This window comes from Mesoplodon densirostris, chromosome 12 (assembly GCF_025265405.1).
Source record: "Mesoplodon densirostris isolate mMesDen1 chromosome 12, mMesDen1 primary haplotype, whole genome shotgun sequence".
In the NCBI taxonomy this organism is placed as follows: domain Eukaryota; kingdom Metazoa; phylum Chordata; class Mammalia; order Artiodactyla; family Ziphiidae; genus Mesoplodon; species Mesoplodon densirostris.
This window is the reverse complement of record NC_082672.1, coordinates 44365496-44387054: the sequence shown is the minus strand read 5'-3', so window position 1 is coordinate 44387054 and position 21559 is coordinate 44365496. Positions and strand designations below refer to the sequence as shown.

Genomic DNA, 21559 nt, shown 5'->3' with positions numbered 1-21559 from the left:
AAGACTGCACATAAAATTAACTAAGTCATAAATGAATTACATCTATTCACCTCAAGCTAACATAAGAGAGCTGGTCACCCAAGAGAACTAGACTGTTAATCTGTAAAGTTATCAATTTAAATCAGGACACAGGGTTACTTTTTATTTGTATGAGCTTCCTCTTGATTCCTATACAGGAATAGGGCAGATCCAGGCTTTGTGGTGCCTAAAGCTTATATAATTTGGAGGGGGTCTCTTAAGAAAAAGACTGCAAATTTATGAATTCAAAATTAAGTAGAGGGCATGGGAAGGGGCCTATACAACTGTGGGGTCTTGAAGCATGTTATCTACAAGAAACCCACTTTAAATATAAAGACACATATAGAATAAAATAAATGGATGGGCAAAAATACACCATGCTAACACTCATTAAAAGAAACTAGGGGTGGCTATATTAATTTCAGACAAAGACAACTTCAGAACAAGGAAAGTTACCGGAGATAAAGAAGGTCATTACATAATGATAAGGGATCAGTTCTCCAAGAAGACATAACAATCATTAATGGCTACACACCTAAAAACAGAGGGTCAAAATACATGAGGCAAATACTGATAAAGCTGCAGGGATAAATAAATGAATCCATTATTGTAGTTGGAGACTTCAACACATCTCTATCAGAATGGACAGATCCAGCAAAGAGAAAATCAATAAGTACATAGTTGAATTCAACAATACCATCAATCAACTGGCTGTAATTGACATCTATAGACTACTTCTTCCAACAATAACAGAATACACTTTCTGCTCATATGGAACATTCACCAAGATAGACCACATTCTGGGCCATAAAAGCACTTCAACAAATTTAAAGGATAAAGAAAATAAACATTAAAATCATACAATGCCTGCTCTCAGACCACAATGGAATTACACTATAAATCAATAACAGAAAAATAGCTGAAAAAATCTCAAAATATTTTGAAATAAATGAAAATGAAATTGTAACATTAAAATTTGTGGGATACAGCAAAATCAATACTTAGAGGAAAATTTATAGAATTGAATTCATATATCAGAAAAGAAGAAAGATCTAAATCACCTAAGCTTCAATTGTCTAAGCTTCCACCTCAGGGCGCTAGAAAAAAAAGAGCAAATTAAATCCAAAGTAAGCAAAAGAAGGAAATAGTATAAATTAGAGCAAAAATTAATGAAATTGAAAACAGAAAATCACCAAAACCAAAAGCTGGTTCTATGAAAAAGTCAGTCAATTAATAAGCCTCTAGCCAGGCTAAGAAAAAGAAAAAAAGGAGAGAAGATGCAATTACTAAATCGAAAATTAAAGATGTATCATCACTAGAGATCCCACGGACATTAAAAGGATAATACAAGATACTATGAACAAGTCTATGCTTGTAAATTTGATAACCTAGATAAAATGGACCAATTCCTTGAAAAACACACTCTGCCAAAACACACACACACATATATAGGCATATATATGAGGAAATTGAATCAATAATTAATCATCTTTGAAAACAGGCCCAGATGGGTTCACAGGTGAATTTGATCAATTCTCTATAATTTCTTCTAGAAAATAAAAGCAGGGGAAATACTTCTTAATTCATTCTATGAAGCCAGAATTACTCTAATAACAGAACCAGACAAAGACATTGCAGAAAAGAAAACTATTGACTAAGATCTCTCATGAATATAGATGCAAAAAACTGTTCCTTATCATGCCTTTCTTCTGGTCCTACCACCCTGCTCTGGCTTGTCAGTCCAAGAAAAAAGCCTCCATCATATCTTGTCAGCTTCAAGGGTGGAGAAAATAGAACTATGATGGGGAAAAAATGCTATCCCCCCTTCAACCCTTGTATCAATTACAAAAAATCTCCAATTTATAGTTCCAGTTTACCTTTCATTTTGTTTTTCCGAGTCTTATTCCAAGAGTTCTAATCTGGGACTCTGACTTCAAGGAGTCCCTGAACCAGAAGAAATTACATGCAACATTTGGTGTGTGCACACCCATGTGTATTTTGGGAAGGGTAAATATCCACAGCTTTGAACAAATGATTGAAGAGTTCTGTGCTTCTCCCACCAAATTGGGGGTGGGAGGTAAGTATGATGCTCTTTCATGAAATTAGAATTTATGACCAACATGTTGCTAATTGGAAGTTATATCAAGTATTAATTGGCTTATTTTAAAAGAGAGAGAGATACAGAATAGATTAACATTAAAGACTTTAATTAGGGAATTCCCTGGTGGTCCAGTGGTTAGGACTCTTCTACTCTCACTGCCCATGGTCAGGGAACTAAAAATCCCACAAGCCACGTGGCCAAAAAAATTTTGTTTTAATTGTAATCTTAAAAAAAAAGACTTTAATTTACAGTTTTTAGTCGAGGCCAGATATGGTTCCATCCGCTATACCTTCTTGATGTTGGAGATGGAATAATATGAATGAATAGTCATGATCTTAAATATTGCAAAATTATGAATTCACATTCATATTATCAAATAAAGGTTACACTATACTAATATAGCTTTAGGGTTAATTTGAATTTCAATTATTAGGAAACAGGTAACCCATGAATTGTCTATTTATATAGGGTAAGCTTCTGCACTGCCTTCTCCTTGAAGGTAATTTTCTGCCTACTCATCTGGCAGATTCCACATGAGGAAGAGCAAAAATAAGGACTTCCGTGTTTATTGTTCAAAAGTTGCCCAAGTTTGGTTGGCACAGATGAGACACCTTTGCCCTCTAAGTGAGTCTTGGACTCTGATGTTCTGCAAACTAGAGTCTCATTGTCACCTACACCTCAACATTACCAAGGTCTCCCCCTCCCTCCGTCCCTCCATCCCTCCTTTCTCTCTCCCTCCCTCCCTCTCTCTCTCTCTCTCTCTCTCTCTCTCACTCACACACACACACACACACACACACACACACACACACACACACACAAGCTCTGTAAATGTATTGTCCCTCCACTAATGCAGGACTCACTCCTCAACGTGCAACTTGAATCAAACTATCAGACCCTGAAAATCATTCCTCCGGGTCGCGGCTCCTCCTCTCTGCGCCCGACCAGTTCTCAGGTTTCCAACCGCGACTGATGGGCTGCAGATTGGATTGGCTGAGCCAGGTAGAGGAGCAGAGGCTCCACCAAATCACACATCTAGGATTTTCATCTTTCTTGGTCTCCTCCCTAGAATCCTGGCAACAGATGTGTGTTATTTCTCTTAGGGGAACGCTGCCTGGTGTTGCTATGGAGATAGGACGCTGCGACTTGCTGAGCAACTAGGACCCAGAAATCGCCTAGCAGACCTAAGCAAAGCCACTGCCTTGCGTTGCCTCCTTCCATATCTGCACGCCCCCTTCATCCAGAACTTTTTTTCTCTTGACTCCTTCCATGGAAGACTCGACCCCCCTGAAACAAAAAATAGAACACCAAGAACTTGGGGAAACAAGGCGGCCGTGGGAAGAAATGGTAACAACCTCCCAAGATCCTGAACCTGGGTTATCCGAGGCCTCAGAGTCGGAGCAGGGGCTGGAAACTGGACCTCAGTCCAAGAGCAGCCCTCCTGGGATCCCCCAGTCTGGAGCCAGCGCGCCTGTGGATGACCTCGTAGGACCAGGGGTGTCGTCTCCACCTTCCCCATCTCAGGAGCCCTCCTCCACTCCTTCTCCCCTGGCTCTGGCCGCGCAGGACCTTATGGCACCATGGCAGTCAGACAAGACCACGAGTGTGATTTCTGAAGCTGGGACAGCTCACTTTGACCATTTGGAACAATCATCTGATAAAGAAGAATCAACTCCTCATCAAACCTGCCAATCAGAGGGAAACAATTTTCATCAATCTCAGCAAACCAAATGTCACCTGTATGGACCGAGGGAGGTGAGCTACAACAACTCTAAACGGAAAGAGCTGAGATTTGACAGTTTTCAAGAAGACTCAAACAGTAACTATGATCTGGATCAGCCTGAGTCTGGGGCTTCTGAAGTGGCCCCCAGCATGCTTGAGATCGCCGTTCAGAATGCTAAGGCTTACCTACTAAAGTCCAGTAGCAAGTCGGGCTTAAATCTGTAAGTCTTGGAGGAAGGGGGCTGGGGGAGAAATTTGGCAAAGGAAAGGGGGTATGAGTATCTCTGTGTGGGGATGTGTTTCTGTGGGTGAATGGAAATATATCTGAAAAGTCTGTATGAGTGAGAGAGTGACTTAATAACTCTTTGTATCATAGGACTCAAAATAAGTCACTGGTGGAGATTCTTCTAGCTTCTTTAAAGACCCTAGGTGCACAGACATAAAATCTAGGAATTATGGAGTCTGGTGTTTGAAAGAAACCATAAAGACAGTGAAGTCCAAGCATCTCTCCAAGATGCTTGTAAAAAAGGACTGTCTACCAAAATCTAAGCATTCTAAGTGCTTATATGGCTTGGTTTTGCGTCCCCACCCAGGCCAGTGCTAGGGTGATAAATTACCTGCGTTAACCTGGAACTGTCCTGATTGAGCACTGAAAGTTCTGCATCCTGAGAAACCTCTCAGTCCTAGGCAAACCAGGAGAATTGGTCGCTACACAGGCCACCCAAAAATACATGCCATTTTATCCAGATCTCTTAAAATGTGGTGATCAATGGCCCAGGAATGTTCTGACCATCCCATTATAGCTAAAATTCAGATGTTATGGTTGAGTATAGATTTCTAGAGATTCTTGTTGCCAGGGTTACATAACAATAGAGTCAACAGAATTTTAGGGCTAGAAGGGGCTTGAGAAAACATCTAATACAATCCACTTGTTTTTTAAGTGAGGGGACTAAGTCATGGAAAAATTAATTTGCTCAAGATTTCTCTGGCTTACAGCACTCACTGACTCTTTCCTTTCCCTCACTATGCTTTAGCCACATGGCCTCTTCAGTTCCCATGCTGCTCCCTCTGCCTGAAAGGCTTCTGCCCTAAGTCTTTCTAAGTCTTTTCCTGGCTGGCTTCTCATCTTTTAGAAGTCAGCTTCCACAGAACTCTATTATAACTGCCGGTTCTTTCCTTCATAGCACGTAAGGCCATTTATAATTGTACATAGACTTATAGACTTATATTTAATGTCTGACTCTCTCACTAAAGTGCAGGCCTTCAGAGTGCAGGGACCATGTGAGTTTTGTACACCACTATATACTTAATGCCTAGCACAGTGCTATCAGCTATTTACTGAATAAAGAATGAATTAATGAATGGAAGTACAGGAAACACAGCCTGGACCTTTTGAATCTAGTTAATCCACCATGTAATTTGCTGAGATGCCTCCTGATTAATCAGCAAACATTAAATGAATGCCCACTCAATATACAGTATGTGGCAAATGTTTGTAGCTATTACTTGGCTTTTAAAAATATGAGGTATAATTTTAAAGTTTGAAGAATAAGAAACCAATGAATGTTTGATGTGAGAAATCTTCACAAAACCCAAATTAAAATATTATTTATAAATTACTGTTTTGAACTACAATTTACTTACATTTCAGGGATGTGATTTGCTGCTTAGCAGTGGATTCTATTTGAATTACTGATATAAACTTCTTGTCACAATTCCCTGGGTTAAATAACAAGCATGAATTTACAAACTTTGATAAAATGCCAAAAGAGCTCATTATAAACACTTGAAAGTTCACAATTTAAAACTGAATACAAAACAAAAAACGGGAAAATTTCATTTACTGAATGATTTTGTAATTGACCTTACTTAAATAGCTAAATTTAATTTAATTTCCAAATATTGAGTCTCTGAGGTAACAAATGAATACCTTCCATAATATTCACTATTATCTTCTAAGTGCTTTAGAGCCTGTAGTTAAAAATGGCTTTTAGTAAAGGACAACTTTAACTCCATCTCCTATATGCAGACCTTATTTGACAGCCATGAAAGCTGTTTTTTTGTTGTTGTTGCAATTAAAACAATATTTGCCTAAAATATAATATTTCACATGTTGAATAAAAAGTCTACAGAAAATAATTGCTTGCTTCTTTTTTGCCAGTCATAATATTTCTGTTCATTTATAAAAATAGCAATATTTTGAGAAAGAATATGATATTCTTCATATATAATATTTGTAAACTGGCCTTCACATTGGTTGCCCATATAATCTACATATTTTTCTCTGACATTCTTAAGATCCGTTAGATAGATACAGATATTAAAGAAAAAATAAAATAACTAACCTGGCGGTCCAGTGGTTAAGACTTCGCCTTCCAATGCAGGGTGTGCGGGTTCAATCTCTGGTCAGGAAGCTAAGATCCCATAAGCCATGCAGCACTGCCAAAAAAAAAAAAAATAGAGAACTTGCTTTGATTTATCTTATGCTCAAAGTTTTTCTTGGCAGTGGTAGAAGTTACTGTGATTTTCCCACTAAAAATCTCTGAAGTCTTCGAGTTCTTGAAGTTTCCTAAAAACCCACCGAGAATGCATGAAATGTTTTTCAAATGCTTTTGACAGGGTTATTATCTGGAATTTTCTCTTTTTGGGTAGATATGATCATCTTTCTGAAATGCTGACCAAGGTCTTAGATAAGCGTCCTGAAAATGCTGTGGACATCATTGAAAATGTTAGCCAAGAGGTGAAGATGGAACATTTTAGTATAAAACTGGATACACTCCAAAATGAGAATGAGATGCTTCCAACCTATGAAATAGCAGAGAAGCAAAAAGCTCTTTTTCTCCAGGGAAATTTAGAAGGAGCTGACCAAGAAATGGAAGATGAAATAGTAAGTCACTCCTGTAAATTTGAATAGGTCAACCTTAGGGTTTTGAGGTGAGTGGGGTGTGGCTTTAAATTCATATCCACTGCCTTTTATAGCTTACTAAATAGTATTGCAGCCTCATTTCACACCACTCATTTCCTTGGTTAGAGTTTCTTATGTTTTCACACAGTGTTTTAGTATTTCAGAGGCTTAGCTGTTTTATATGTTTGTAGGGTTAAACTGCTTGATATCAGAAAAATGTTTTCTTCATCTTTTATATTCTCCAAAGTACCTGGTACAGATCTGAGTGTGTAGCTGTTTCTTATTAAATATTTGCTGAATGACTGAATAAATGTCACATAATTTAAAATTAGGCTTTAAATCAAGTTGCATATTTTCTCCTTTAATTTACTGGAAAAATTAAAAGAACTTCTAATGTCATTTGCATTCTCTTCCAAGGCTACTTCTTCATATTGTGTCTTGACAGTATATATATTACATCAATGAGACATAATAGAAGAGGAGAGAAATAAAATATTTCTTTTAATCCCCATAGATAAATTGCTGAAAATATTTACAAAGTTGGTGACAGAGATAAAAAGGTATCATTCGAGAATAAAATCAGCTGTATTACTGAAATTTTACCTCCAAATATTTCAAATCAGTATACGCTACTGTTTCCTAAATGCCTGAATATTTGCAGTTTATTCTACTGAGTAATTTATACTGTACATCTACTGAGCTTCTATGTTCTGTTACTACTAGACTATTTAAAACTGTCCTCATACTTGCAAGTTTGATGTTTGGAGTAACATATGTTCAGAAAAGGACATGGAGTTCAGTCAAAGAAAGGAGGAGGAGTAGGGATATGCACAGTAGCTTTACCCTCTAGAGCGCCTTAGCTGTTATAGGGAGACACAAATTGACACAGTGAGATATAGAATACTCAGAAGGAACAAGTGATAGGTGTCAAGGATTTGATATTGGCTGACCTTTTCTAAAAATATCTTACTCCAAACACTTGATCATGTAGCCACATATAGTATTGACAAGTCTGGCAGCAAACAGCATGTGGGGATCCAACAGAAGGCAGGCACTCTTATGCAGGAGTTTATCAAAGAAGGTTAGACTCCAGTATGAGAATAGGGCACTGCACTATCTATAGGCATAGTATTACAAGGCAGGGGTCTGTGTTCTGAACTAGGTTTTGGGATGAGAATACAGATAAGCTGTTTTGATCCTGGAACCTGAGCCTCTTAACCAGACTCCATCAATTCCTCCTAATAAAGAGTAGGATTGGTTTTAGAGAAAGGATGAACCAAGTCATCAGATGAAGATAAAAAGTTCTACCTCAGAGAGTAGAAAGATTCAGGAACAGGAAGACAGGTAGGTCTTGGAACTCTGTCCCAGACTGATATGTTTAGAGTATTAATATTTCTATTATATTCATGTCTTTGACCACACCAGAATTCCTGTTCTTAGTCTTCAGCAGTCATTTATTCCTTCACCCATTGATTTGCAAACATACCTACTGCATGCTAGGTACTGAGATATACACATAGAAAAGACTTTTCTAACTTTACGTTGGTCACAGTCTAGTGAAAGAGGTAAAAAAGATTAAAGTTATTTGACTACTGCAGTAATAGAGATATGGTGGAAAAAACAGGGGCTTTTGAATTAGATCTGAATTTGAATCCTAGTTCAATCACTTATTCCCTGTGTGACTCTAAATGACTAAACATTTCCAAGCCTCAGGGATAATCACATGGCAACAACTTGAGGGGTAGAGGTCCTATATATAAAGGATCTGGCACATCCTAGAAACTTAATGAATAGTAGCAGTTACTACTGTGTTGTTCTGACAAGCTATGAGCAACGAACTCTGCTATTAGGATCTGGGCCATGCTGTGTAATGGCAGTGATATTTCATTTGGATCATGAAGGATAAGTAGAGGTTCACCAGGTGAAGACTATAAGGCATAAAATTCTGGGACAAAAGCACAATAAAATGTCAGGAAAGACTATTTAGCATTTGGGAAACTGACTTCAGATTTGAGGGATTTTGAGTGAAGGAAATGAAGCAAGCAAGGTGCTTTAAAGCTAGACTGCTCACCGTGTATTGATAAGAAATTGATCTCTTGCATACAGTGGGAAATTAATAGAGGTTTTTAGTAGAGAAAGCATGGTCTGACTTATGGTTTAGGAACATAACTTTGGTAGTAATGTGGAGCAGAATGAAAGAAGAAGGGTTTGAATGGGGACAAGGAAGACAGTATTAGAAGACTTCCGTGACAGGACAAGTAGTCTGGGTGGAGACTAGCATGTTAAAGAGGAGGGGATAATGCCAACAGCTTTTTAGGTGGTGGAATCAATAGGACTTTAACTAAATATGAGAGTCAAGGGAGTCAGAGGGAGCAAGGATGACTGAACTTTCTAGTTTGGGAAACTGAGTGATAGTGATATCTTTGGAAAATGTTCAAATTGAAAGTTCTCGTAGTTGGCTAGGAATAAGGTTGTGAAATGTAGGAGAAAAGTCAGAGTGAGAGAAGTAGATTTTAAAAACCACATATCACTTGGGTTGGTGTGGGAGAAATCTTCTAAGCATAAAGTGCTGAGTGATGAGATGACTGAAATTTTGAGGACACCGATATTTAGGCCTCAATTAATTAAAAAGACTAAGAAGAAATAGTTATAGAAGACAAGAGTAGGATCAGAGCGCATGGTGCAATAGATCCCAAAGAAACAGTCTTACAATCAGATGAGATTAGGATTGAAAAAAGTCATTATGATTATTTTGACACTCTATTTTTTAACTCAAGTTATAATACAAATAAGAGCAGATCATTTGTAAGAATAGCAAAGTGCTCTTAATTTCTCAGGTTCTAAAGGTTGTCTTGCCAAGTTATCCCTAGCTCAGTTAAGGTTATTTTCTACTTTCTCAAAAATGTTTTTCTAGAGTTCACTTGAGACTCTGTTTTTATTTTCCTGTACTTCTTTTTTGGAATTATTTCTGCTTTTCTCATTTTAAATCCAAAATTATTTATCATAAGTAGAAACAAGCATATAACTAAATTATGTCTTCAAATGTAGTCATGCCTGAGCATTTATCTTATCATACATTCCTTTTATTTATCCTGTATATTACACCCATATTGATTTTTATTTACCCTATATCTTACCATATCCATATTATAAATATTTATTAAGTAAATGTATGATAATATATAAAAACAAGCATAAACATATATTTATAAAATTTTTTTCTAAATATCTGTAGGTAGGTTTTGCTATATTTATTTATTTACTTGGCAAATATGGCTTTTTATTTTTAAATGTTTTCTGAATTTTATTTTTTTTTACTACAGCAGGTTCTTATTGGTTATCTATTTTATACATATTACTGTATGCTATATTTTATTATTTCAAGATAGTAAAGGGGCCACTTAAATATTTCTTATAAGGAGAGGATGTTGGACTTTTTTTTTTCCATGATAGGTTATTACAAGATATTGAATATAGTTCCCTGTGTTATACAGTAAATCCTTGTTGCTTGTCTATTTTATGCATAATAGTTTGTATCTGTTAATCCCATACTCTTAATTTATCCCTCCCCTCCCTTTCCCCTTTGGTAACCATAAATTTGTTTTCTGTGTCTGTGAGTCTGTTTCTGTTTTGTATATAGATTCATTTACATTAGTTTTTAGATTCTACATGTAAGTGATATATAATATTTGTCTTCCCCTGTCTTACTTCACTTAGTATGATATTCTCTAGGTCCATCCATGTTGCTGCAAATGGCAATAGTTCATTCTTATGGCTGAGCAGTATTCCATTGTATACACATACCACATCTTCTTAAACCAGTCGTCTGTTGATGGGAACTTGGGTTGTTTCCATGTCTTGGCTATTGTAAATAGTGCTGCTATAAACATCAGGGTGCACGTATCTTTTGCAGTTAGTGTCTTTGTTTTCTTCAGATACATACCCAGGCATGGAACTGCTGGATCATATGGTGGCTCTATTTTAAATTTTTAAAGGAATCTCCATACTGTTTTCCATAGTGGCTACATTCCCACCAACAGTGTAGGAGAGTTCCTTTTCCCCTTGTAGATTTTTTGATGATAGCTATTCTGACCAGCGTGAGGGGATACCTATTGTGGTTTTGATTTGTAGTCTCTAATAATTAGAGATTTTAAGCATCTTTTCATGTGCCTGTTGGCCATCTGTATGTCTTCTTTGGAGAAATGTCTATTTAGGTCTTCTGCCCATTTTCTGATTGGGTTGTTTGTTTTTTGATATTGAGTTGTATGAACTGTTTGTATGTTTTGGATATTGACCCCTTGTCAGCAGCATCATTTGCAAATACTTTCTCCCATTCCCTAGGTTGTCTTTATGTTTTGTTAATATTTTCTTTTGCTATGCAAAAGCTTGTAAGTTTGATTAGGTCCCATTTGTTTATTTTTGCTTTTATTTCTTTTGCCTTGGGAGACTGATCTAAGAAAATATTGCTATGATTTATGTCCAAGAATGTTTTGCCTATGTTCTCTTCTAGGAGTTTTATGGTGTTGTGACTTATATTCAGGTCTTTAAGCCATTTTCAGTTTATTTTTGTATATGGTTTGAGGGAGTGTACTAATTTCATTGATTTATATGTAGCTGTCCAGCTTTCCCAATACCACTTGCTGAAGAGACTGTCTTTTCTCCATTGTATATTCTTATCTCCTTTGTCGTGGATTAATTGGCCATGGGTGTGTGGGTTTATTTCTGGGCTCTCTATTCTCATGCCAAAACCATGCTGATTTGATTACTATAGCATTGTAGTATTGTCTGAAGTCTGGGAGGGTTATACCTCCAGCTTTGTTTTTTCCTCAGGATTGCTCTGGCAATTCTGGGTCTTCTGTAGTTCCATATAAATTTTAGAATTAATTGTTCTAGTTCTGTGAAAAATGTCATGGTTTTTAAAAATAGGGATCACATTAATGTAGACTGCAAGCAGTTCTCTTATGGATAAAATATTAATCACAGCAATTGTATTCTCAGGCAGAACACTCTCTTCCAAATGTAATGGAGTCAGCTTTTTATTTTGAACAAGCTGGAGTTGGTTTGGGCACAGATGAGACTTATCGCATATTTCTTGCCCTCAAGCAGCTTACTGACACCCACCCAATCCAAAAATGTCGTTTCTGGGGTAAGATCTTAGGTCTGGAAATGAATTATATTGTAGCTGAAGTGGAATTCCGTGAGGGAGAAGATGAAGAGGTGGAAGAGGAAGATGTACCTGAAGAGAGGGACAATGGAGACAATGAAGCTGATGAAGATGAATTACCAAGGTCCTTTTACAAGGCCCCACAGGCTATTCCAAATGAAGAAAGCAGAACAGGTGCCAACAAATATGTCTATTTTGTTTGCAATGAACCAGGAAGACCATGGGTGAAGTTACCAGCAGTTACACCTGCACAAATTGTTATTGCAAGAAAAATCAAGAAATTTTTCACCGGGCGATTGGATACCCCCATCATAAGCTACCCACCCTTCCCAGGAAATGAGAGTAATTACTTACGAGCACAAATTGCCAGAATTTCAGCAGGGACTCAGGTCAGCCCTCTAGGATTCTATCATTTTGGTGAAGAAGAAGGAGAAGAGGAGGAAGAAACAGAAGGCAGGCGAGATAGCTTTGAAGAAAACCCCGATTTTGAAGGCATCCAAGTGATTGATCTAGTGGAATCCCTATCCAATTGGGTTCATCATGTACAACATATACTCCCTCAGGTAGGGGCTTTGCAATTCTCAATCTATCATCTAGTCAGCAAATATTTATTAAATTCTGTCTACAATGCATACAATATATACAAGACAAAGGCCTTCAGACTCCAGACAATTAAAAAACCTAGTGAAAACACAGAGTACTGTATAATTGCCAAGTAGTATAGATCTGTGATTCAAATGTAAATAAAATAAATATTTCTATGGAGTATTTGACAAGTTACATAAGGATTTAGATTTAGGTGTGTTGTGAAATTATTTTTATATGTTAAATATAGATGGTACATTAATTTTGGTAGTTCTTTTATTCTATTTTTATAATACAAGGAACTTTTTTTGCCAAGAATGATAAAAGATTCTAACAAAAACAAGTAAACAGTGTTCTATAAGTTATATAGAACCTATTCTGCCAGTTGTTCTTAATAGCACTCTATATGTATTATCTCATTTAAAACTCACAACTGTATGAAAGACTAATATCCTTATTTTACAGATGAGGAAATTAAGGCAGAGGGTTTAAGAAATGTCACAGGGGGAATACAGCTAATAAACAACAGAGTCAGATGTGAATGGGCAGAATGGATTCAGAGTCCATACTCTTAATCAATCTGTTAAACTGTCTCATCTGTAGGTAGAAAATCTTCAATATACTTTGATGTACATAAGAGATATTCTTAAATACCTCTAGATGAGTTAATTAAATGAGAAATTATAAGCCCCAAACTCCATACCTAATCTTATTATCACATTTTTGTTATTAATAATAATAATAGTACCTTACCTTCACATAAATCAGTAAAATGATACCTTCTTCACAAAGGTTCTAATGATTTTAATATATAAATGTTCTGTAACTTCAAGAAGTGGGCAGATTCTTGAAATAGTACAGTCTTTGCTTAAAATAACATTGATCAAAACAGCTTTTGGTAAATATATGTTGAATGAATGATCAATATGCCACATAATGGGATGTCATGCAGATAATTACTTCAATCCAAAAGAATATTTTGATATTTTAAGGTCCTTGTTAGACTACTAAATCTTCCAATATTTATACCCAGGGTCGCTGTAATTGGTTCAACCCCATGCAAAAAAGTGAGGAGGAAGAAGCAGCAGAAGCAGAAGAAGAAGAAGAAGAAGAAAGAGAAGAGCCTGACTACATAGAACAGGAAGTAGGGCCTCCTCTCTTGACACCAATCTCTGAAGATTTAGGTAATTTTACACACTATATGTGTGTGTGTGTGTGTGTATAGGCATACATAAGTATGTACACATGTACATACAAGCAAACTTTGGAGGTATTGCGGGATAAATTCCAGACCACTGCAATAAAGTGAGTCAATAATTTTTTGGTTTCCCAGTGCATATAAAAGTTTTGTTTACACTCTACTGTTGTCTATTAAGTGTGCAATAACATTATTTCCCAAAACATGTACATACCTTAATTAAAAAATACTGTATTGTGGGGGGGATGAGAGAATTAGGTGAGGGAGATTAAGAGGTACAAACTTCTAGTTACAAAATAAATGAGTCAAGGGTATGAAATGTACAGTGTGGGGAATATAGTCCAAATAAAAAGGTCTTTGTATGGTGACATACAAAGTGGCTAAACTTGTCATGGTGATCATTTTGAAATGTATAGAAAAAAATCACTATGTTGGGGCTTCCCTGGTGGCGCAGTGGTTGAGAGTCCGCCTGCCGATGCAGGGGACACGGGTTCATGCCCCGGTCCAGGAGGATCCCACATGCCGTGGAGCGGCTGGGCCCGTGAGCCATGGCCACTGAGCCTGCGTGTCCGGAGCCTGTGCTCTGCAATGGGAGAGGCCACAACATTGAGAGGCCCGTGTACAGCAAAAAAAAAAAAAATCACTATGTTGTGTAACAGGAACTAACGTAGTGTTGTAGGTCAATTATAGTTCAAAAAAAGAAATATACATGCAAACTCAAAGAAAAAGAGATCAAACTGGAAGAAAAAAATATTGTATTGCTAAAAAATGCTAACCATCATCTGAGCCTTCAGCGACTCATAATCTTTTTACTGGTGGAGAGTCTTGCCTTGATGTTGATGGCTGTTGACTAATCAGGGTGGTGGTTGGTGAAGGTTTGGGTCTTAAAATAAGACAAGGAAGTTTACCACATTGACTCTTCCTTTCACAAACGATTTCTCAGTAGCATGCAAAGCTGTTTGATAGCATTTTACTCACAGTAGAAAACTGAAGTCAATCTTCTCAAACTCTGCCACTGCTTTATCAACTAAGTTTATATCATATTGTAAATCCTTTGTATTTGTTTCAACAATCTTCACGGCATCTTCACCAGGAGTAGATTCCATGTCCACGTCAAGAAACCACTGTCTTTGTTCATCCACATGAAGCAACTCCTTATCCATTCAAGTTTTATCATGAGATTGCAGCAATTCAGTCACATCTTCAGGCACCACTTCTAATTACAGTTCTCTTGCTATTTTCACCACATCTGCAATTACTTCCTCCAACTGAAGCTTTGATCCCCTCAAAGTCATCCAAGAGGGTTGGAATCAATGTCTTCCAAACTCCTGTTAATGTTGACATTTTGACCACTTCCCATGAATCATATATGTTCTTAATGGCATCTAGAAAGGTGAATCCTTTCCAGGTTTTTAAAATTTTTATTTGTTAAATTCTCCCATTTATTTATTTTTTCCTTCCAGTTGTAGTGATATAATTGACATACAGCACTGTATAAGTTTAAGGTTTAAGACATAATGATTTGACTAAATTACATCACAAAATGATAACCACAGTAAGTTTAGTCACCACCCATTATCTCATATAGTTAAAAAAGAAAAAAGAAAAAAAATTTTCCTTGTGATGTGACAAGAACTCTCAGGATTTACTCTATTCACACCTTTCATATATAACACACATCAGTGTTAATTATATTAATCATGTTGTACATGACATCCCTAGTACCTATTTATTAAGATGTTTGTACCTTTTGACCACCTTCCTTCAATTTCAATTCCCCCTCCAACAACCCACCATCTCCGGTAATCACAAACCTGATCTCTTTTTTTATGAGCTTTTTTGTTTGTTTTTGAAGTATAATTGACCTACAGCACAATATTAGTTCCTGGTGCACAACACAATTCACCATTGTTGGAGCAGTCAGAACACACACAATATTTATAGAATTAAGTTCTGTTTTACATGGGCATGGTTAGTGGTACCCCAAAACAATTACAATAGTAAGATTAAAGATCACAGATCACCATAACAAATACAATAATAATGAAAAAGTCTGAAATACTGAGAGAATTACCAAAATGTTACAGAGACACGAGGTGAGCAAATGCTGTTGGAAAAAATGGTGTCAACAGACTTGCTTGATGCAGGGTTGCCACAAAATTTCCATTTGTAAAAAACTCCATACCTGTTAAGCACTACAAAACAAGGTATGCCATACTATGTATGTATACAATGTAACACATATTTTTATATATATACCAAATACTCTCTCTATATTGATACTATGTATGTATATATACACAGGTATTTCCTGCTTTCAAAAGATAGCCTTACACCACTTTGCTTTTATGAGACAACTACATTAGTACCTATTTTCACTGATAGAAATCCAGAAGATGTTCTCTTTTACGAAGAAAAAAAAAAGGCAAAAATAGCGTTCAGCACTTGTTTTGCAGTGAGCAGTTATAGAAGCAGCACACACTTCAATCTGTCAGAGGGGCACCTCCAAGCTCCTTCTCCAGGAACTACACTCAGCATCTCAGCATCAAGTTGCCATAGCTTTGAACTGTGCTTGTGAGCTTCTATGCTTTATCTCAGTTAATCTTGTCAATCCATTAGCAAGATGCGTCCTAAAGTAATTGCTTCTTCGCTCTATGTCATTTCAGCTTACAAAAGGTTTCACAGGAATGCTCTACTTTTGGATAGCGGGGGAAACCTGTGTACACACACACACACACACACACACACACACACAGTACATGGTGGGAATAAAGAATGTAATGTAGCTGGCCCCACCAAGAACTGTCTAGGACAGAGGTTGCGGGAGTGCACTGCAGAGGAAGTATAAGGTGGCTCTACCTCTTAGTGGAAATGCTGATAGTTATCTTTGTTATCATTCTTGTTTTGCATTCTACAGATCATAAACACGTGACACAGTTAAAATATGAGGTACTGTTTTTGTTTTTTTTCTAATCTACTATTGCTTTCATATTCTTTTTTTCTTCCTATTCAGTTTTGGAGCATTCGTGCTTATAACCCCAGCTCTCTTTCATAATAATGATTTGGTCATCACGTATTTTTCCCTCCGCCACATAGGCCTCCTCTTGTAAAACTTATTTTCTCTGCTTTACAAATGTACACACACATATAAACACACACAAATATATATACAAATGTATACACACTTTTCTTTTCAAATTTCATTTTTCCACAACGTTCATATAATACCCTCCTGATCTTATGTTAAGCTGCTAATGTTTTAACTTTATGTCGTGTGTACTTTAAGATTTATAAATACAGCTTTTCTGTTACACAGTATATCCTTGTCTATTTAGGAGTTAAGTCTATTTTGAATTTCTCTTTGGTTTACAGAGATCCAGAATATACCGCCTTGGACAACACGGTTATCCTCAAATCTCATTCCTCAATATGCTATTGCAGTCCTTAGATCCAACCTTTGGACTGGAGCATATGCCTTTTCCAATGGCAAGTAAGTATGTAACAACTTACAAGGCTATTATTTTGATTATTTAACTTCTGGAAATTATAAGTTATCACTGGAATGTCAAGTGTGTATGGCATAAGATTAATTCAAACAACATCCATCTTATACAACAAAGCATCAAATTTAGAACATTAGAGTAATTCAGACTTCTGCCTTTTCATCTGAATTATCCAATTAATGGGGCTAAAATATGTTTTTTCTTCTGTGATTATTTGAGTAATTGATATTCATTTCATGGAGGTAATTCTAAGCAGTATTTAGTTTAAATCTCTTCACTTTTGTTGGATATCTTGATAAAAGATAATTTAAAATATGTATGATTTAGGCTACCACTTTCAAAAGAATTAGGATAAGTCCTTTAATTCCTCACCCAGAGCATACACTTTCATTTGTCTTATGCTTCCGTTTCGTACTTAATAACCTAGTGTCAGAAGCTCGGGATCTGAGCGGTCAAATGTCAGAGTAGCCATTAAAGCAACAAGCCAGAAATGAAAATGTTAAGCCTTTATAAAATCACTTACTGTGATGGTATAACCAAGTTGAAGGACTGATTCCCCCCCTCCCCCCACCCCGTTCCATTTGACCCCATGGAATGGTGGAAGGTCAGATGGGTCAGCAGAGTTGTGGGGTCATCTCAATGACAAGGAAGTCCCCACATAAGGCTCCTGCAGTTTTAAGGACCTGTGACCAGAGAAAGGTGGGGAGGGCTAGGGAAAAGTACTGGCTACTGAGTCAAGAGTAGGGGAGTGTGTCTATAAGGTCTCCCCTTCTCTCACCCAACCCTCATTAGGAAGCCTTGGCAAAGGGGCCTGAAGAAGACCTCTGCTGAAGGCCTCAGATGAAGAGGCCTGGGAATGAAGGCACCTGGGCCAGGAACACAATTGTGTTAAGAGCATGACAGGCCAGAGGGGACAGAATCCTTGACCACAACGCTCTCTTAGAGATTGCAGTGCACTGGCTATGCACCAAGTCTGAGGTGGAGAGGGCAGTTTTCCCCCAGTGAGGCCTAACTAGGTAAAGCTTTTGTAATTGCTCAAGGATGGACCTGAAAAATCACACATAGGTTGTTAACCACAAGTCCGACTTCTCACCCAGCCAAGAGTTTTCAAGGTTGGCAACTTCTTAATCCTTTCTAACTCTAAGGAAAGTATGTAATTTTTAACTTCGTTGCTTTGTTTTTTCTGAAAATAATTAAAAGATGAAAGGCTGTGGTCCAGGTGTTGGGTACATTTTGACAGGGTCTGGCCCTATGTTTTCTTAACCAGCTTAAGCAGTTTGGATCATAGTAATTCCCTGTGGTAAAAGAATCATTTAGGGATATTTCATCTCTAATGCATTTAAAATATACTGTACTGTTTTAACATTATGGGACTATGATACTCTAAGTACCTTATCCTTAGAGAAAAGGATCAATTTTTCTTACTGAAAAATTATATAATGACCTACATTTTTTTTTTAACTTACAGAAAGTTTGAAAATTTCTACATAGGCTGGGGTCATAAATATAGTCCAGACAGCTATACACCTCCAGTTCCACCACCAGTTTATCAAGAGTACCCCAGTGGACCAGAAATTACAGAAATGGATGACCCTAGTGTGGAAGAGGAGCAGGCTTTCAGGGCTGCACAAGAAGCTGCTGTAAATTCAACAGAGGAAAATGAAGAAACTGAGGAAGATGGAGATGAGGAAGATGACTATGACTAATAAAAATAAAATTAGCCCAGTCTTATGAGACTGATACACACATACTCCTTATTTGGGACTGATATATATATATATATAGAGGCAACTATTGATGTGCAAAATATCATTCCTTGAAAATATAAAATTTGGAATTTTGTATGTAGAACTATTAATATGTACTTTTAGAAAGATACTCAATGGATCTTTCAGAGGCTAAATGACATTTTCTTACATTACTGTTCTGATGGCTGCAGCTAATGGAATATGTGCCTCTATATTTTTTTCTTTTTTTTTTTTTAAGTCTCAGGTTGAATTTCTAATATGGCAAACATGGAAATACGTAACCCACAAAAGCTCCTTGGGAACTTAAATATTTTTTGAGCATCAAGGAATACTGAGACCAAAAATATTGATAATAACTAAATTAGAGCATGTGTTCTTAAGCAATCTGTGATATTGTATGCAAATACTGTGTGTATGTATATACATCTATATATATATACCCCCACTGTGGGGATAGAGTATGTAACTCCACCACCTGCTCAAAGGCTGTGGGAACATTCAAATTTTTTAACTCTTTTACTTGTTGCTTCTTAAAGAAATGTCTCAATGTAACTCTTCTTTCATCCTACAGAAATTGGTTTTATCTGATTTCAGGGAAAACAATTTGCACAGAGATGGCTAGCTGGGACATCCAAAGACTTCAAACTGATATTTTCTACCACTGCTTTTCTAAAATTAGTTATTTCCATTCACCAAAATAGTATTTTTAAGTTCTATATGTGATGTGCCAGGCACTGTGGGGCTACTGTTAAAAACTAGACATTGCTCCTGAAATCTTAGCACTTACATTCAAGGAGGGAAACATATAAAGGTAGATAATTAGAATAGCAGGTATTGTGATACAAATATTATACCATAGGACAGTGTCTTGTCAAACTCTGTGGTGAAGAACCAATTTAAAAAAAAACCCTGCTAATCCATGGCTATTATCTGTGTAAAATAGAATAAAAGTATGTCAGCAATTGTAACTTCTATAATTATCTTGTCACAGACTGGCGGTTTGCAGCTCAGCAATCTATACTTTGAGAAACGTTGCTTATCAAACACTTAGAAGGTGCATTTAACCCAAACTTGAGCAGTTCAGGAAGCATTTCTAAGTGGAAGCCCTTCTAAGAGGAGAACTAAGGGGGTAAGGGCCCTAGGCAGCACCAGCTGTGTTTCGGCGAAGGTCTTTAGGCTGAAAGGAGTGAAACTTTGAGAGTGGTGAGAGATGAAACTGGAGAGGTATGCAGGGCCCAGATTGTGTGGGATGTTTGGATTTTAACCATGAGCAATGAAGAGGACTGAACTAGAAGTCACAAAATTGCATTTGTATTTTAGAACGGTTTGGCTTCCGTGTAGAAGATGGACTGACAGAGGATCAAGACAGGGAGACCATTTAGGAGGTTATTACATTGTCTAGGTAAGAGATAATGATGGCAAGAACGAGCGTAACTGCATGGGGATAGAGTAGAAACCTGTTTACCAGTCTGGATGACAGAATATTAGAAACGATGGTTTCCAGAATTTTCCAGCTGGCAATACTATTATTATTTTTTAAGAATATGAAGTTTATGGTTTTGTCAGTTCTTGCTGTTAATACACACTAACTTTTTTTTTTAACATCTTTATTGGAGTATAATTGCTTTACAATGGTGTGTTAGTTTCTGCTTTATAACAAAGTGAATCAGCTATACATATTATTCATTCTTGGAGTGCAACTTTCTGTATTTGATGCCATAAATAATATAGAACTTCTTTCAAATAAGTTGTTCTTTTTTTTTTTTTGCGATATGTGGGCCTCTCACTGTTGTGGCCTCTCCCATTGAGGAGCACAGGCTCCAGACGCGCAGGCTCAGCGGCCATGGCTCACGGGTCCAGCCACTCTGCGGCATGTGGGATATTCCCGGACCAGGGCACGAACCCGTGTCCCATGCATCGGCAAGCGGACTCTCAACTACTGCGCCACCAGGGAAGCCCTTGTTCATTTTTTCACGGGGCAGTAGACACTTACTGCTTTTCTTTTTTGTTATTTAATATCCATTTCTTCATCTACCCGGATTTCCTTTTGAGAAATTGCCTCTGTCCCATGGCATACGGTCACATGATAATTAGATGTGCCCTCTCTGGAATCTGAAATTTGAGCAGACATTCTACCTCTGCTCCTAACCTGATTGACCCTGCTGTAAATTATGCCATATTCTAGCCCCTACTGTTGCCTTTGTTCTGGCAGAGTTCCCTAGTTACCTATGGATTCTGAGAGCTTCTGATAATTTGAATGAATTCTCTTCTGCTTAAATTGGCCAGAGTAGGATTCTAGCTTGCAACCTTACATGGCAAATCCAACATGGATCTGAAAGTTTCTTTCCTACAGGACACAATAAACACAACACTCTACATCACAGTTGTATAAGTACGAATGTAAATATTTAACAAAAGCAAATCCCTCTTTTTAGAGCTATGCCTATTAAATATTAAGGTTATTTCTAAGTAGTGAGGAGGGAATTTCATTACATATATAATAACAGAAGAAAGCAGAATGCTATAATGCTAAGAGCCTGGCGGTGAGCAGTCTGGGTTCACACTCTGGATGATGACCACTTTCTTGGGCAAATTACTAATCTCTCAGAGTTTCA

At 37.1% G+C, this 21559-nt stretch overlaps 1 protein-coding gene across 2 annotated transcripts; it reads left to right on the top strand.

Annotated features, from left to right (window-relative positions):
* Positions 1-3227: 3227 nt before the first annotated feature.
* On the top strand, positions 3228-20630 carry RSPH4A (radial spoke head component 4A). 2 transcript variants are annotated; one of them, XM_060114664.1, is made up of 7 exons: positions 3228-4062; positions 6494-6728; positions 11745-12473; positions 13529-13679; positions 16611-16642; positions 17066-17183; positions 18665-18760. In XM_060114664.1, exons 1-7 carry the CDS (start codon positions 3389-3391, stop codon positions 18685-18687), a joined length of 1962 nt encoding a protein of 653 aa, XP_059970647.1. In that variant the 5' UTR covers positions 3228-3388; the 3' UTR covers positions 18688-18760. The 2 variants fall into 2 exon arrangements, with proteins under 2 accessions (XP_059970647.1, XP_059970646.1); XM_060114663.1 differs by lacking the exon at positions 16611-16642 and having other exon boundaries at positions 18665-20630.
* The last annotated feature ends 929 nt before the right edge of the window (positions 20631-21559 follow it).